Source organism: Phocoena phocoena, chromosome 14 (assembly GCF_963924675.1).
Source record: "Phocoena phocoena chromosome 14, mPhoPho1.1, whole genome shotgun sequence".
Lineage (NCBI taxonomy): Eukaryota > Metazoa > Chordata > Mammalia > Artiodactyla > Phocoenidae > Phocoena > Phocoena phocoena.
This window is the reverse complement of record NC_089232.1, coordinates 63,679,033-63,695,808: the sequence shown is the minus strand read 5'-3', so window position 1 is coordinate 63,695,808 and position 16,776 is coordinate 63,679,033. Positions and strand designations below refer to the sequence as shown.

Below are 16,776 nucleotides of genomic sequence, written 5' to 3'. Positions count from 1 at the left end.
AGTGTCTTATAATTTTCTGCATACAGGTCTTTTGTCTCCTTAGGTAGGTTTATTCCTAGATATTTATTCTTTTTGTTGCAGTGGTAAATGGGATTGTTTTCTTAATTTCACTTTCAGATTTTTCATCACTAGTGTATAGGAATGCAAGAGATTTCTGTGCATTAATTTTGTATCCTGCTACTTTACCAAATTCATTGGTTAGCTCTAGGAGTTTTCTGGTAGCATCTTTAGGATTCTCTATGTATAGTATCATGTCATCTGCAAACAGTGACAGCTTTACTTCTTCTTTTCTGAATTGAATTCCTTTTATTTCTTCTTCTTCTCTGATTGCTGTGGTTAAAACTTCCAAAAGTGTGTTGAATAATAGTGGTGAGAGTGGGCAACCTTGTCTTGTTCCTGATCTTAGTGGAAATGCTTTCAGTTTTTCACCATTGAGGATGATGTTGGCTGTGGGTTTGTCATATATGGCCTTTATTATGTTGAGGTAAGTTCCCTCTGTGCCTACGTTCTGAAGGGTTTTTATCATAAGTGGGTGTTGAATTTTGTCAAAGGTTTTCTCTTGCTTTGTTTCTTGACGTTTGCTAAGGGCTTAGAACAGTGCTTGGCCATGGCGGACATCGAATAAATGTTCACTGAATGAGCCAACACTACTTTTTGAGCTTCTGGCCTTTACTTCTCACCTCACTGGAACTGACGGGGACAGTGATAGACCAGCAGAGCAGAATAGCAGTTTCTGCAGTGATGGAAATGTTCTCTGTCTCTGCCGTCTAACAAGTGTTGTTCAATTCCTTTTTTATTTCCTCCTGCTCCTACTCTTCCTCTCATGTCTGTGTGTCCTCCTTTAAAAAAAAAAAAGGCGGCTTGGTAGTTTCTACTCATATATTTCGATCCCTGAAGGAGTTCATGAGTGTACCTCATCTGTAACTGGCCAAACCTCCATCTAAGTTAGGGTTCCATTAGCACATCTGGTGACTAATTATGAAAAATGTTTCTGTGGCAGAAGGAAGGAAGACTTGGGACAAGACTATGTGGTGAGACTTGAGGGACACCTCTAGGTCCTTCCATCATAAGAGCTATGTGGAAAAGAGCGCTGCACCAGGGTTTAGGAAAATGTGGTCTCACATCCATTTCTGTCACAATCTGACCCTGAATCCTAAGCACACACAGTCTCTGTAACTCACTCTTTGTCTGTAGGATAAGGTGATTGAATTAGGTTATTTAGCAGGTCCTTTTTAGCACCTCTGTGGAAACTATAGTGTGTTCTGGAGGATAGTTTGAAGACTACTGTTTTAGTACAGATGGTCCCAAATTTACAGTGGTTTGACTTACTTTACAGTGGTGTGGAAGCCATGTGCCTTTGGTAGAAACTGTACTTTAGATTTTGAATTTTAATTTTTTCCTGGGCTAGTTACAGGCAGTAGGATCTCTCTCATGAGGCTGGTCAGTGGCAGCCAGTGCAGCTCCCAGTAGCCACACCATCACGAGGGTAAACAACCAATATACACACAACCCTTCTCTGTACCCATGCAACCATTCTGTTATTCACTTTCAGTATAGTAATCAATCAATTAGATGAGATAGTCAACACTTTATTATAAAATAGGCTTTGTATTAAACCATGTTGCTCAACTCTAAGTGTTCTTAGCATGTTTAAGGCAGGCAAAGCTAAGCTAGGTAGGTTAGGTGTATTAAATTCATTTTTGACTACTGATATTCTCAACCCATCAACCAATCTCAAGATGGGTTTGTTGGGACGTAACCCCTTTGTAAGTTGAGGAAGATCTGTGTGTGCTAAAGTTAAACAGCATCAGAAGAAAAATGAGGAGTGTGTTACAAGAGGTAAATGCTGCATTGTTTTTCCATCTCAAGTTTTTAGGGAATTAATGGCAACATTTTTATGTTGAGTTCTTGTCTGCAAAACGCTGTTGTATGAGAAATGTGAGAGATACAAAGTTGAGACCATGGATTCTTTCCTACCGTATCCAAAATCTAGTAGGAGGAAGAGAAACAAAAAAATAATTATAATACAAGGCAGATTGATAAATGACACAGGAATTATATTAGATGCCCCCCACCCCATTTGCAGATCCTTCTAGGATTCTTCCTATTCAGCATCTTCCTCTCTTTGGAGGAAAGTTTCTTTATTGGAGGCCATATTTAGACCTGACTTGAAAGGACTCCAAGAATTTGTACTGGCTACCAAGATAGGAGGTTTTAGTGCAGTTTTGTGTTCTCAAGTTAGATATGTACGTCAAGGTTTTGACTTGGCAAATATTTTAAAATTCTAAATTTAGATTAATCTGTAAATCTATCCTGAAGGTTCAGGATAAATAAATAACAGGCAGATCATTAATGAACTTGGTCTCTAGACCAAGTTTGCAAATTACAGTGGTGCAGTACATTTTTTGATTTAACATCTTTATTGGAGTATAATTGCTTTCCAATGGTGCGTTAGTTTCTGCTTTATGACAAAGTGAATCAGCTGTACATATACATACATCCCCATATCTACTCCCTCTTGCATCTCCCTCCCACCCTCCCTATCGCACCCTTTTAGGTGGACACAAAGCACCGAGCTGATGTCCCCACGCTATGCGGCTACTTCCCACTAGCTATGTATTTTACATACGGTAGTGTATTTATGTCCAGGCCACTCTCACTTTGTCCCAGCTTACCCTTCCCCCTTCCCGTGTCCTCAAGTCTATTCTCTACATCTGCATCTTTATTCCTGTCCTGCCCCTAGGTTCTTCAGAACCTTTTATTTATTTATTTATTTTTAGATTCCATATATATGTGTTAGCATACGGTATTTGTTTTTCTCTTTCTGACTTACTTCACTCTGTATGACAGACTCTAGGTCCAACCACCTCACTACAAATAACTCAATTTCATTTCTTTTTATGGCTGAGTAATATTCCACTGTATGTATGTGCCACATCTTCTTTATCCATTCATCTGTTGAAGGACACTTAGGTTGCTTCCATGTCCTGGCTATTGTAAATAGAGCTGCAGTGAACATTGTGGTACATGACTCTTTGAATTATGGTTTTCTCAGGGTATATGCGCAGTAGTGGGATTGCTGGGTCGTTTGGTAGTTCTATTTTTAGTTTTTTAAGGAACCTCCATCCTGTTCTCCATAGTGACTGTATCAATTTACGTTCCCACCAACAGTGCAAGAGGGTTCCATTTTCTCCACACCCTCTCCAGCATTTATTGTTTGTAGATTTTTTGATGATGGCCATTCTGACTGGTGTGAGGTGATACCTCATTGTAGTTTTGATTTGCATTTCTCTAATGATTAATGATGTTGAGCATTCTTTCATGTGTTTGTTGGCAATCTGTATATCTTCTTTGGAGAAATGTCTATTTAGGTCTTCTGCCCATTTTTGGATTGGGTTGCTTCTTTCTTTGATATTGAGCTGCATGAGCTGCTTGTAAATTTTGGAGATTAATCCTTTATCAGTTGCTTGATTTGCAAATATTTTCTTGCATTCTGAGGGTTGTCTTTTTGTCCTGCTTATGGTTTCCTTTGCTGTGCAAAAGCTTCTAAGTTTCATTTGGTCCCATTTGTTTATTTTTGGTTTTATTTCCGTTTCTCTAGGAGGTGGGTCAAAAAGGATCTTGCTGTGATTTATGTCATGGAGTGTTCTGCCTATGTTTTCCTCTAAGAGTTTTATACTACCTGGCCTTACATTTAGGTCTTTAATCTATTTTGAGTTTATTTTTGTGTATGGTGTTAGGGAGTGCTCTAATTGCATTCTTTTACATCTAGCCGTCCAGTTTTCCCAGCACCACTTATTGAAGAGGCCGTCTTTTCTCCACTGTAAATTCTTGCCTACTTTATCAAAGATAAGGTGACCATATGTGCATGGGTTTGTCTCTGGGCTTTCTATCCTGTTCCATTGATCTATATTTCTGTTTTTTTGCCGGTACCATACTGTCTTGATTACTGTAGCTTTGTAGTATAGTCTGAAGTCAGGGAGCCTGATTCCTCCAGCTCCGTTTTTCTTTCTCAAGATTGCTTTGGCTATTCGGGGTCTTTTGTGTTTCCATATAAATTATGAAATATTTTGTTCTAGTTCTGTGAAAAATGTCGGTCGTAGTTTGATAGGGATTGCATTGAATCTGTAGATTACTTTGGGTAGTATAGTCGTTTTCACAATGTTGATTCTTCCAATCCAGGAACATGGTATATCTCTCCATTTGTTTGTATCATCTTTAATTTCTTTCATCAGTGTCTTATAGTTTTCTGTATACAGGTCTTTTGTCTCCCTAGGAAGGTTTATTCCTAGGTATTTTATTCTTTTTGTTGCAATGGTAAATGGGAGTGTTTCCGTAATTTCTCTTTTCAGATATTTCATCATTAGTGTATAGGAATGCAAGAGATTTCTGTGCATTAATTTTGTATCCTGCTACTTTACCAAATTCATTGATTATCTCTAGGAGTTTTCTGGTAGCATCTTTAGGATTCTCTATGTACAGTATCATGTCGTCTGCAAACAGTGACAGCTTTATTTCTTCTTTTCTGATTTGGATTCCTTTTATTTCTTTTTTTCTCTGATTGCTCTGGCTAAAACTTCCAAAAGTGTGTTGAATAATAGTGGTGAGAGTGGGCAACCTTGTCTTGTTCCTGATCTCAGAGGAAATGCTTTCAGTTTTTCACCATTGAGAACGATGTTGGTTGTGGGTTTGTCATATATGGCCTTTATTATGTTGAGGTAAGTTCCCTCTGTGCCTACTTTCTGAAGGGGTTTTATCATAAATGGGTGTTGAATTTTGTCAGAAACTTTTTCTGCATCTATTTAGGTGATCATATGGTTTTTCTCCTTAAATTTGTTAATATGGTGTATCACATTGATTGATTTGCATATATTGAAGAATCCTTGCATTCCTGGGATAAACCCCACTTGACCAGGGTATATCATCCTTTTTTTTTTTGACATCTTTATTGGAGTATAATTGCTTTACAGTTGTGTGTTAGTTACAGCTTTATATAAAGTGCATCAACTATACATATACATATATCCCCATATCTCTTCACTCTTGCGTCTCCCTCCCTCCAACCCTGACTGTGATCCTTTGAATGTGCTGTTGGATTCTCTTTGCTAGTATTTTGTTGAGGATTTTTGCATCTGTGCTCATCAGTGATATTGGCCTGTAGTTTTCTTTTTTCGTAGCGTCTTTGTCTGGTTTTGGTATCAGTGTGGTGGTGGCCTCATAGAATGAGTTTGGGAGTGTTCCTCCCTCCGGTGCAGTACATTTTAAAACTCATTGTTAATATTGTGTACAGCTTAAGTGGTATTACTTGGTTCTTGAGAAAGCATTTTGCAATGACATTAAAGAAAATGCCCTGCTACAGTAGCTAAAATGACTTCGTGTCCCTGAAGATAGTTGCAGTGATACCACTGTAAAAGGTATGGTCTTTAAGGATGAAGCATGTCATCATTTTTGTGAAACCTATCTCCCTGTCCATTAGTGTACAGCACTATCATTTCCCCAATTATGTTTACATAATTCTCCCAAGTGAAGTCAGCTTTGCATAAACCTCTGGGCATTTTATTAACTGCGTTGTTACGAAGTAGGCAACTTATGTTTGAATCAGTGTCTGATTATACATTAAAATAAAAACAAAGCACACCATGTAACAGATTAACCCTTTCCCTTCTACGTAAATTGCAAGTGGCTGGATATGTATTTGTCCCTTTTAAAAATTTTATATCATGCCAGTTTCATTAGATGAGATGAGGAAATCTGAATTTCACTCTACTAACTTGGTTAGCGTTTTGAGAACTTTAATTGAAGGAATAGAACTTTAATTGTAGAAACCTGTGGATTATGTCATTGGACCACCCCCTTTTGCAGAGGAGGGCACAGTAATCCACAGAATGAAATGATTTGCCCCTACCCCAAGTTGTGTGGGACTGGTGTGTTTACTTTGCAGCCTGCAGATGTTGCTGTGTTATTCCTAAGGGTAAAAGAGCCCAGGGTTTGCAAGTTATTGAGAGCAAGCCTCTGTGGATGGAGGATATAAAGTGGAATTTTGTGATTTGCTTGATATAGGAAGCTCCGTATGTTATGAAAAATATAAAACTAGATCAAATTAGATAGCCCACAGCTATGGTGAGGTTGATGGTCAGTGAGCAGAAAGCCATAAACAAAGCTGAGATGATGAATGGTCTTATCCCATATAGGAAGCTCTGATGCATGTGTGGGTGGTAGGGCTTCCTATCTCCTGGATTATAAACAGAACATGCTATCCAAGCATTCGCTAATGTGCACCAGCATTAAAAATTAGATTTGTGGGATTTTTGTTTGTATTAAGGTTGAGATATTGCATTTGTTGAAATGTGAATTTCCTTTAATTCTAGTCCAGTGTACTTGAGCATTTGATAGATGGGGATGGGATGAAAATGGTCATCTTAATTTCCAGAGCAGGTAAAACAAAGAGATTGTCTGTGGCAGCAAAAAGTATGGTGGGTGCATTTTTAGCTTTTGTGGAAGCATTTTCTCTTTGCTCCAAGATTTCTTTAGACTCTGTTTTTCCCTTTTACATGTACTATGAAGAGCATTAGTCTCATAATGTTACACACATTGTATTATTGTACCTTTTTCTTCTTCTTTTTTTTTTTTTTTTTTTTTTTTTGCTTAAAACAATAGAGATGTATTCTCTCACGGTTCTGGAGACCAGAAAGTCAAAATCAGGGTGTAGGCAGGGCCATGCTCCCTCTGGAGGCTCTAGAGGAGGGTCTGTTCCTTGCCTCTTCCCGCTTCTCATGGCTGTTGGTGCTCCTTGACTTCTAGCTGCATCATTCCAATCTCTGCCTCAGTCATATTGTCTCTTCCTCTTCGGTCAAAGCTCTCTGGCCCCCGCTATTAAAAGGACCTTTTCACTGAAATGAGAGGTCACCTGGATAATCCAGGACAAGTACCTCCTCTCAGGATTTCTAATCGCATATGTTTTGCATTGTAAGGTGGTGTTCACCCATCTACCACATGAAGTAATATTCAGATTCTGGACATTCACAGGACATGGGTGTATCTTTTGGGAGACCACCGTTCCACCCACTACGATTATCATGCCCATATGTAATCAATATAAAGAATTTTTAAAAAGTCCTCTTATCTGTAGAATCGTTATCTATTTGGGTCTTAAATTAAACCTTCAAGAATTTAAGTTCAATCTGGCTAAGGTCCAGAAACTCAAAGCCAGGTTTACAATGCACATTTCTTGTGTATACAATAGATGATTCTACTTACCCTTATCCTTGTTCTTTCTCTTCCCCTGGTTCTGTCTCCTGTGATTCATAATCTGTCCTGGTCCCAAGTATTAACTTACTTACATTTTTCCTGTTTACTGTATTATAGGCAGCCCTATATCCTTGTGGAAAGAAACAGGAATCTGGCCCTGCTTTGTCTCTCCACCTAGCTTTTCTCACTGGCTCTCCTCTTCTGACATTCCCACCGCATCAGCCTCCTTTCAGTTTCTGGACCTTTCTAAGCCATGTCTCACCTCAAGGTCTTAGCTCCTATTATTTCTTCTTCTGCAAACATTGTTCTGCCAACTGTCACATCATGGGATTCTTCTCCCTTTAGGTTTAGGTGAAATGTCACCTCCTTGGACAGGTTGTTCCAGACAGCGTGTTACTTGAATGTTTTCTTGGTTCAGCCTGGGACTCAGTATACGTTAGAATTGGCTGTAAGCAGTTTTGGAGCACAGCAATGATACATCTGTGCATTCAGTAAAAATACTCAAACTTAGATATTCGTAAATGCCTACTAATCTCTGTACTTCCTTTCTTGGCTTCTGTGTAAGACGAGGCCTCCTCAGTTCCTCTGTCGTTGCTCCAAGGGAACGTGACTTCCATCTTGGCTTTCGGCTTCAGTTGCTTTATTTATTTAATTTTATTTTTTGGTGTGGCAGGATGATGCATACTGAATTAAAAGGCAAAAATGCAGGTTTTTAAAAAGTGGGTTAGGTTCTTAAAATGAGCAGTGGTTTGCTGTGGCATTTAATTATTATCTGACATAGTTGTTATCTGAAAGCTTTAAATAGCTACATTTTTAACCTACTTTCTGGCTGAATAGAATCTATGGGTACCCTTTAAAAGAGGGCGATGTAGGTATTTTGAGGGAGAAATAAAATGGTACCTTGTACTTTCTAAAAATGTTATTGCTTTCTTTTCACCCTGCAAGGGACATCAAACAAAATGTTGAAAGCCTTTAAGGGAACGTTATTCTCCTAATCAGAGACAAGTGGGAAAGTTGAAGTAGCTATTCAAATCAAAATCATGTGTATGTCTGTTCTGTGAAATGACAGATGTAAGTTTTCCTTCAGATGGAGGTTTGTTTTCCCTGTTCTGCCTTAGCCACAATAACTTGAAACAGTCTGTCTGCTGGCACACAAAGCGAGGGGGTGGGTGGAGGGGCCCCGGGTATTGCTGTAGGAAAGTCAAGTACATTCTTAGAGCGCCTTTTGGGGACAAGCAGCTGAAATATTTTTATAGTCAGCTAAGATAACAGGGAAGAATGAGAGTCTAGCTTTTTATAACTCAAATCTGCAGAAAATTCAGTTTTCCCATATTTGTATCCAAGTCAGTACCTATTCATTTAAAACTAAGTTCCCATTTGTGGCATAGACTGTGAATATTATCCTGTCAGCCCAGTTTCTTGAGTCCTGCAAGTTGTTTTACAGACCATTGTGAATGGTGGAATGCACTGAAATGCTGGGCATATTTAAAGCCTCCAGCTTTTTCTTCCAGCCTGGATCCTTTTGCTCATTGTGACCTTTTATAGTTGTACCATGAGATACTTGGAGTGGTTGTCACGATATTCCACTTTCTGGAATAACAGGCTGAAGGCCCATATACCTCTTGTTATTTGCTGTAGGTCCCAGGTGACCGTATGATGCAATGTAGTGAATTATGGTGATGGCCAGCAAAATGTCAAGCTGACAAGGTTATGGAATTTCTCAGCCAGCATTCTACATTACACCTTCCAGTTATATGTTCTAAAATATATGTGCCATAGCTAGACTTACAACCAGCATTCCACAAGCCAGCCTTAAAGATAACTTATTCTTTTTCCTCTTCATATGTTGAGAAAGTTTTATAGAACGCTGGCTGCACAGACTATATATCACCAGGTGATGTCTTGAGAGTGGCATGAACTTTTGAAACAGAAAGAAACTATTCATAGTTAAATACTTAACTTTTGTAGGTTGATTTTAAATTTGTTTTCTTTGACATAAAAGACTATTTAACTTTAAAAATAGCACCTGCCACAAAGAACTCAATGTACAGTGAGTGAGCTGGGGCAAAGAACTTTAAATTATAATTTAGATTTTGTGAAAATGCTGGAACAGGAGAATAGGTATTTTATTTCTCATTCGTAAATGGTTATAAATAGTGGCCTGTTATTGGTTGGAATAAGTCAGCAGAAACGGTTTCCTTTATGACCAGAGAGAAACAGGGTTATTGGAGTTCTCTTCTGGGATTATTGCTGTATCCACTTAGACTAGTACAGTTCTTGAAATATTTGTGTGGAAGCTATCTCAGAGGTTTAAAAATAGTTTTGAACAAAGCTAATTAAATTCATGTTGGATTCCAAAATCTGCTATTGATATTAGAAATAGAAGTCAGCTTCTTTGTTAAAAAAAAAAAAAGATAACATAGATGAAGTTATTTTAATAAAGATTAAAGGTAGTCCTCTTTGCATGGTGATGCAGGACCATAAAAATAACCATGCAAGCTGTAACTGCAAAACAATCTTAATAATCAATGGGAAGATTACTAGTTCTATCACCTTAAAATTTTTTTTTGTCAAAACATTACAATTGTTTTACTGTAGGTGATGTATTTATAGGGAAAGGAAAAAAAAACGGTAAAGCTGATATTTATCTAGTGCCCTGTAATTTAAAATGTTAGAAACACTGAGAATTAAAGTGTTTTCTTTCTTCGAGTAGAACTTAACAAGAGTAGTTAGAACATTTTTGCTTTCTTCTCGTATACTTTATGATGTGGAGTATCTCTTCTTTGCCTTAGTGAGCCGTTATACTCCTTCCCAAGTTTGAATCAGGTTCCAATATGTTACCATTATGCTTTAAAAGTTGTGGAATATCTGTGAGTTCCTTTAATGTTATTTCCTTTGGACCATCTTTATCCTACATCACAACCACTTTCCAATTTCACTTCCAGTGTCACCACTTTTCATTTCTTTGCCGTGCTTTTTTGTTGTTGCTGTTGGCCCTTTTGACTATACACTTCTGTAAAATGTCATGCGAGTTTATCAATGTAAAGTGAGGAGGCAACACAACTACCTGCTTTGCTGTCTGTGCATGAATTGAATAACAGATATGCTGGGATCAATCGCCAACAGCCTCTGAAGGAAGTGACATGATTGATTACTGATCATGGTACACATCTGTTATTTATGTAGTGGTTTGTGGACCAAAGAGCTAGCAGTGAAGTTTGTACTTTATGCAGTTACCTAGTTAATATTGTGGCAAATGAAGTTCAAACCTTGTTGTTGGGGGATTGAAGTTGTTTAGCTAAACTGCATTAACTGAAATTCATGCATATTGGAACCATACATAGTGAGGAGTGCTTGTATTCCAGTTATAAATTATTTGTAGTATTGTGAAATCTTGGCCAGGCTCCCTGTGTCCTTCCCTGTTACACACTGAACCCATCCAGCGTAGCCAACCTGTCATTTAGAAATTCAATTCAGAATTGAACTGGGAGTTACAAAGTCTTTGACTCAACCTCAGAGTCAGCTTTGACTCTTCTTCTTACTCTGCACCTCAGTGTGGATCAGACACTGGTGGAAACATATTCCAGACCCTATCCAGCGTGGGCAGTTTTGACTTCATCTGCCACATAGTGAGATCCTGGACATAGTTCTAGGTGCTTACCTTGGTCATTTTTTCCAGCTGTTTCCTTTCTCCTTCACTGTCTTCCCTCTTCTTTGGCTTGCTGTTTATTTCCTGTGTCCTATCTGTACTGATTGCCCATCTATCATAATATTACTTCATGTTTCTTTTTTTTTTTTTTTTTTTTTGCGGTACGCGGGCCTCTCACTGTTGTGGCCTCTCCCGTTGCGGAGCACAAGCTCCGGACGCACAGGCGCGGCGGCCGTGGCTCACGGGCCCAGCCGCTCCGCGGCATGTGGGATCTTCCCGGACCGGGGCACAAACCCGTGTCCCCTGCATCGGCAGGCGGACTCTCAACCACTGTGCCACCAGGGAAGCCCACTTCATGTTTCTTTTAATTCTTGTTGCCATCATCCTAATCCATGGATTTTTCAACTTGTCTTTCAGTTATTTTAATAGTCTCCTATCTGACTGCTCCACCTAGGTCACTCTCCTTTCCAGCTAATGCCACATGCTATCACAAGAGTAATCTTCCTGGAAAATTTTCTCCTTGGGGGTCTACAAAATAACTTGCTAGGGCTTCCCTTTATCCACTGTCTGACTTAAGCCTACATCTCCCAGTTTATCACCTGACCCCTTCACTCAGGAATCTGGGGTTTCAACAAGATAGACTTTCTCGTTATCTCCCAAATATGCCTACCTCCCCCTTTCTTACACACTATCCTCCTAGGATATAATCCTTACTGTTTTCCTGAAGCCTATCTAGCTTCAAAGTCTTATCTCAAATGAGCTCTCCTGTAAAGTCTATTTTGACTTCCCAGAAATGACTTTTCACTGGAGTTCCACAGAATTTACATTTTCCAATGTTACTTATTTGTACTTTTAGTTATCATATATCACCTAGTAGTTCCAGTTAGCTTTTACTTTCTTCTGTAGTATGTAGAATGGTATTTGACAAAGTGGTAGCCATAAATGTGTTCATTCTTTCATCTAGTATTTTTTTTTTTTTTGAGCTGCAGCCTTTTTTCTAAAAGCTGAGCTACATGCTAGAGGTAAAACATTAAAGTCCCTGACCTCACAGCACTCTAGTTGAATGAGGTGTACGGAAAAGTAGTTAGGTGATTGTAATGCAGTAAGCCAAGCAGCACGATGAGCAGTGAATGTGAGCCCACGGAAGCACAGAGGAGAAGCACCAAACCTAGATGAGGGGCAATTAGAAGTGCTTCCAGGGAACTGAGGTTTAAGCAGTATCCAGAAGGTGAGTAGGAGTTAGGTAGGTGACGGGGGACATATGGAAAGAGTGTTCCAGGCCAAGGACACAGAGTATGTAAAGCTTAAGGAGGGGTGAGAGGCCCTGTCCACTGAGGAACTGAATCAAGGTCAGTGTAGCTAGATTGTAGGGAATGATGTTTCAGAGAGAACAGGATCTCTATGATGAGAAAGATGTGGGAATATTTGATGAATGTTTAGAAGGCAGGACCTGGAGATGGATGTTTGGGTGGGTGAAAGAATAGAGCAGCCCTCAGGTTCCTGTTAAGGGTCTCTCAGTGAATGGAGATGTTAGGGGAAGATGATCAAGTTCCGTTTAGGACATTGTAAGTTTGAGATGCCTGTAGAAGATCTACAGGAAATAAACAGTAGTAGACAGTGTGGAGCACAGCAGAAAGCTTTGGCTAAGAAATACAGTTTTGGGTGACATCATCATATGATAGGCTGAAATCAGAATGTATGGAGTTAGTAAAGCAGAAGATTTTAAGACCAAATCTTGAAGCACATCAGTGTTTCAAGGGTGAGGAAAGAGTGGAGTCTGCAAAGAATATTAAGACACAGTGAACAAAGAGGAAAGAGCAAACTAGATGGGTTGAGATGTCACAGAAGCCAAGGGAAGACTGAAATCCATCCATTGGATTTAGCAACATGGAGACCATTAGTGACCTGAGTAAGAGGAGTTTCAGCATAGGAGAGGTGTGGGGAAAGGGAAACACAACGTTTTTGGCTGGTAGTGAGTGGAGAAGTGAGCAGACAATTCTTTTGGAAAGTTTGGTCATGGAGGAGAGGATTGAAGCAGAGTAGAAGCTGGAAGAAAATGGAGTTGAGGGGCTATTTTTTTTTTTTTTTTTTTTTTTTTTTTTGCGGTACGCGGGCCTCTCACTGTTGTAGCCTCTCCCGTTATGGAGCAGAGGCTCCGGATGCGCAGGCTCAGCGGCCATGGCTCACGGGCCCAGCCGCTCCACGGCATGTGGGACCCTCCCGGACTGGGGCACGAACCCGCGTCCCCTGCATCGGCAGGCGGACTCTCAACCACTGCGCCACCAGGGAAGCCCGAGGGGCTATTTTTTAAGCTGCTGGAAATCCGATCAATTCAAGGGCTGATAGGAAGAATTCATTCGTGATAAATAGGTTGGCCTGAAGTTGAATTTAGCCAGGATTTAAAACTCCTTTTAAAATTCTTCACCCAAACATGTCCTTTTATCTTTTGGTATTCTAAATAACTTTCCAACTATTAATCACTGCTACTTCTAGGTTTCGCTGTGGTCTTGTTATCCCAATGAGATTGCAAATTCCTGTAAAGCAGGATTCAAACTATTCTCCCTTATTCTGGGTAGCACTTATTTCAGTGTCTTACGTAGAGAAAATTCTCAACAGATATTATTTTTAGCACTCTCCTTTGTTTATTCTTTGAGGAAATATTTAATGTCCACTGTGTGCCAGGCATTATTCTAGGTGCTGAGGGTACAAAGGTCATTAAACTAGGCATATCCCTTTCCCCCAAAGAGTTTATAATCTAGGGAGACAGTAAATAAACTAGTAATTAAATAGGAAAACACAGTAATTATAGAATGCAAGAGATATCCTGAGTGGCTACTTTATATATATAAAGTAGCTTTATATGTATAAATATATGTAATATATATATTATATGTATAAATATACATGTATATTTTTTCCCATGAATTCTTGCCACCATTGTGGGTGAACAACCACAAGCAATTGGAGAGCTAAATGACTTACTTAAGGTGGAAAGAAAAAGATAGTAAAAAAAAAAAAAAGGAAGTATTTTTGTCATAGTGTATACTCCTTTGTTTACCATTTCTAAAGTCATTGGGAATATGATGGCTGTGCTTTGGGGGAGTTTTGTTGGTTGATTGTTACTTGGCATTTGAGAAACTAACCACGCTCCACATTTTCTCTTTTCCTTTACAGTAATTTGCCATCTTCCATGTATGAATGGAGGCCAATGCAGTTCAAGGGACAAATGCCAGTGCCCTCCAAATTTCACAGGGAAGCTTTGTCAGATTCCGGTCCATGGTGCTGGCATGCCTAAACTTCATCAGCATTCCCAGCAGTCAGGCAAGGCGTTGGGAACGCATGTCGTCCACTCAACACATACTTTGCCTCTGACCATGACCAGCCAGCAAGGAGTCAAAGGTAAGCTGATTATTTTGATTTTGCCCATTCATCAGTACTCTGTTAACATGCCAAACCCATACAGAAGCCAAGTGTCTGCAGGGCTGGTATTGGAACAGAATATGGGCCCAGGTATATGATGCCAGTGCTTTCTAGGCTGTAGGGAATGGTATCTAGGAAATAAGAAAATGGAGCCCATCTTTCTCTGGTGATTCAGGACCAAGAGCTGATAAACATACATGGCACTGTTCTGGTAGGTCCTGGGAAATGGAAAGATGAACAAGATGGTGTTCTGGCCCTTATGGGATTAATAAGCTAGGAGATCACACAATACCTGCTGATGAACACCAAGTCTATTTTGTAGTCGAAGAGCTCTTGGTTTTAGTTCTAAACAATCTGTAACCTCACCTCCCTGGGCTTCAGTTTATTCATCTATAGAGGAAGGTAAACTAGGTCACTTGGAGCTCAGAAATTCTATGACTAATCCATTCTTTTCAACCTGGCACCTCTTACACATGCACAACTTTTAAAAAAGGAGTCAGAGAAGTGTTACTGGCTCTTATTCTTTAAAACCTGAATCTTAGCATCAGAAGATGAAATTCTGTGTGAAAGCTGCAGAGAAAGAAAATAGAGATGTAAAATATCACACTTTGGTATTTTGTGTGTGTCACAGGAAGCACAAAAGTATGTACACACCAGGTTTAAGGGTAAGAGAACTATGCTTTGTGAAATTGTGTTGTAAATCCCACAGTCTCTACGATGGAAACTTTGTGAGAAATTCAAAAATAATCAAACTCTTGAGTCTTTATTACTCCTGTTTGATAGAATGTATGACCACAAGTAGCACAAATTTCGTAGTTTTATGACTCCTCTGAAAAAAATTTTTGTCTCATGGATCTGTTACTGTGAGAAGTTTAAATTTCTCTTTGTAAAAGCAGTTTTATTATTTAAAGTATATAAATTCAGGATTCATTTCTGAGTGTCCCCTTTTACTCTCAAGAGTTTTTTAATGGCTGTGCAGCAAAAATAGATACACACTAAAAATGTATCACTTATCCCAGGTATAATGTACAGGTACTTATCCCAGGTATAATGTACAGGTACTTATCCCAGGTATAATGTATAGGTACTTATCCCAGGTATAATGTATAGGTACTTATCCCAGGTATAATGTGTAGGTACTTATCCCAGGTATAATGTACAGGTACTTATCCCGGGTATAATGTATAGGTACTTATCCCAGGTATAATGTATAGGTACTTATCCCAGGTATAATGTATAGGTACTTATCCCAGGTATAATGTATAGGTACCTATCCCAGGTATAATGTATAGGTACTTATCCCAGGTATAATGTATAGGTACTTATCCCAGGTATAATGTACAGGTACTTATCCCAGGTATAATGTACAGGTACTTATCCCAGGTATAATGTATAGGTACTTATCCCAGGTATAATGTACAGGTACTTATCCCAGGTATAATGTATAGGTACTTATCCCAGGTATAATGTACAGGTACTTATCCCAGGTATAATGTATAGGTACTTATCCCAGGTATAATGTATAGGTACTTATCCCAGGTATAATGTATAGGTACTTATCCCGGGTATAATGTCTAGGTACTTATCCCGGGTATAATGTCTAGGTACTTATCCCAGGTATAATGTATAGGTACTTATCCCAGGTATAATGTATAGGTACTTATCCCAGGTATAATGTACAGGTACTTATCCCAGGTATAATGTATAGGTACTTATCCCAGGTATAATGTATAGGTACTTATCCCAGGTATAATGTATAGGCACTTATCCCAGGTATAATGTATAGGTACTTATCCCAGGTATAATGTATAGGTACTTATCCCAGGTATAATGTATAGGTACTTATCCCAGGTATAATGTATAGGTACTTATCCCAGGTATAATGTATAGGTACTTATCCCAGGTATAATGTATAGGCACTTATCCCAGGTATAATGTATAGGTACTTATCCCGGGTATAATGTATAGGTACTTATCCCAGGTATAATGTATAGGTACTTATCCCAGGTATAATGTATAGGTACTTATCCCAGGTATAATGTATAGGCACTTATCCCAGGTATAATGTATAGGTACTTATCCCAGGTATAATGTATAGGTACTTATCCCAGGTATAATGTATAGGTACTTATCCCAGGTATAATGTATAGGTACTTATCCCAGGTATAATGTATAGGTACTTATCCCAGGTATAATGTATAGGTACTTATCCCAGGTATAATGTATAGGTACTTATCCCAGGTATAATGTATAGGTACTTATCCCAGGTATAATGTATAGGCACTTATCCCAGGTATAACGTATAGGTACTTATCCCAGGTATAACGTATAGGTACTTATCCCAGGTATAACGTACAGGTACTTATCCCAGGTATAATGTATAGGTACTTATCCCAGGTATAATGTACAGGTACTTATCCCAGGTATAATGTATAGGTACTTATCCCAGGTATAATGTA

The 16,776-nt window shown here is 38.9% G+C and overlaps 1 protein-coding gene across 24 annotated transcripts in view; it reads left to right on the top strand.

The window, feature by feature from the left end:
* The window catches only part of LTBP1 (latent transforming growth factor beta binding protein 1), a 428,310-nt gene that overhangs the window by 204,155 nt on the left and 207,379 nt on the right, over positions 1 to 16,776 (top strand). For all 24 annotated transcript variants that reach the window (XM_065891713.1, XM_065891712.1, XM_065891731.1 and 21 more), the window contains one exon: positions 14,072 to 14,296. In XM_065891713.1, coding sequence (XP_065747785.1) covers positions 14,072 to 14,296 — 225 coding nt within the window. The remainder of the gene's footprint in view (positions 1 to 14,071; positions 14,297 to 16,776) is intronic.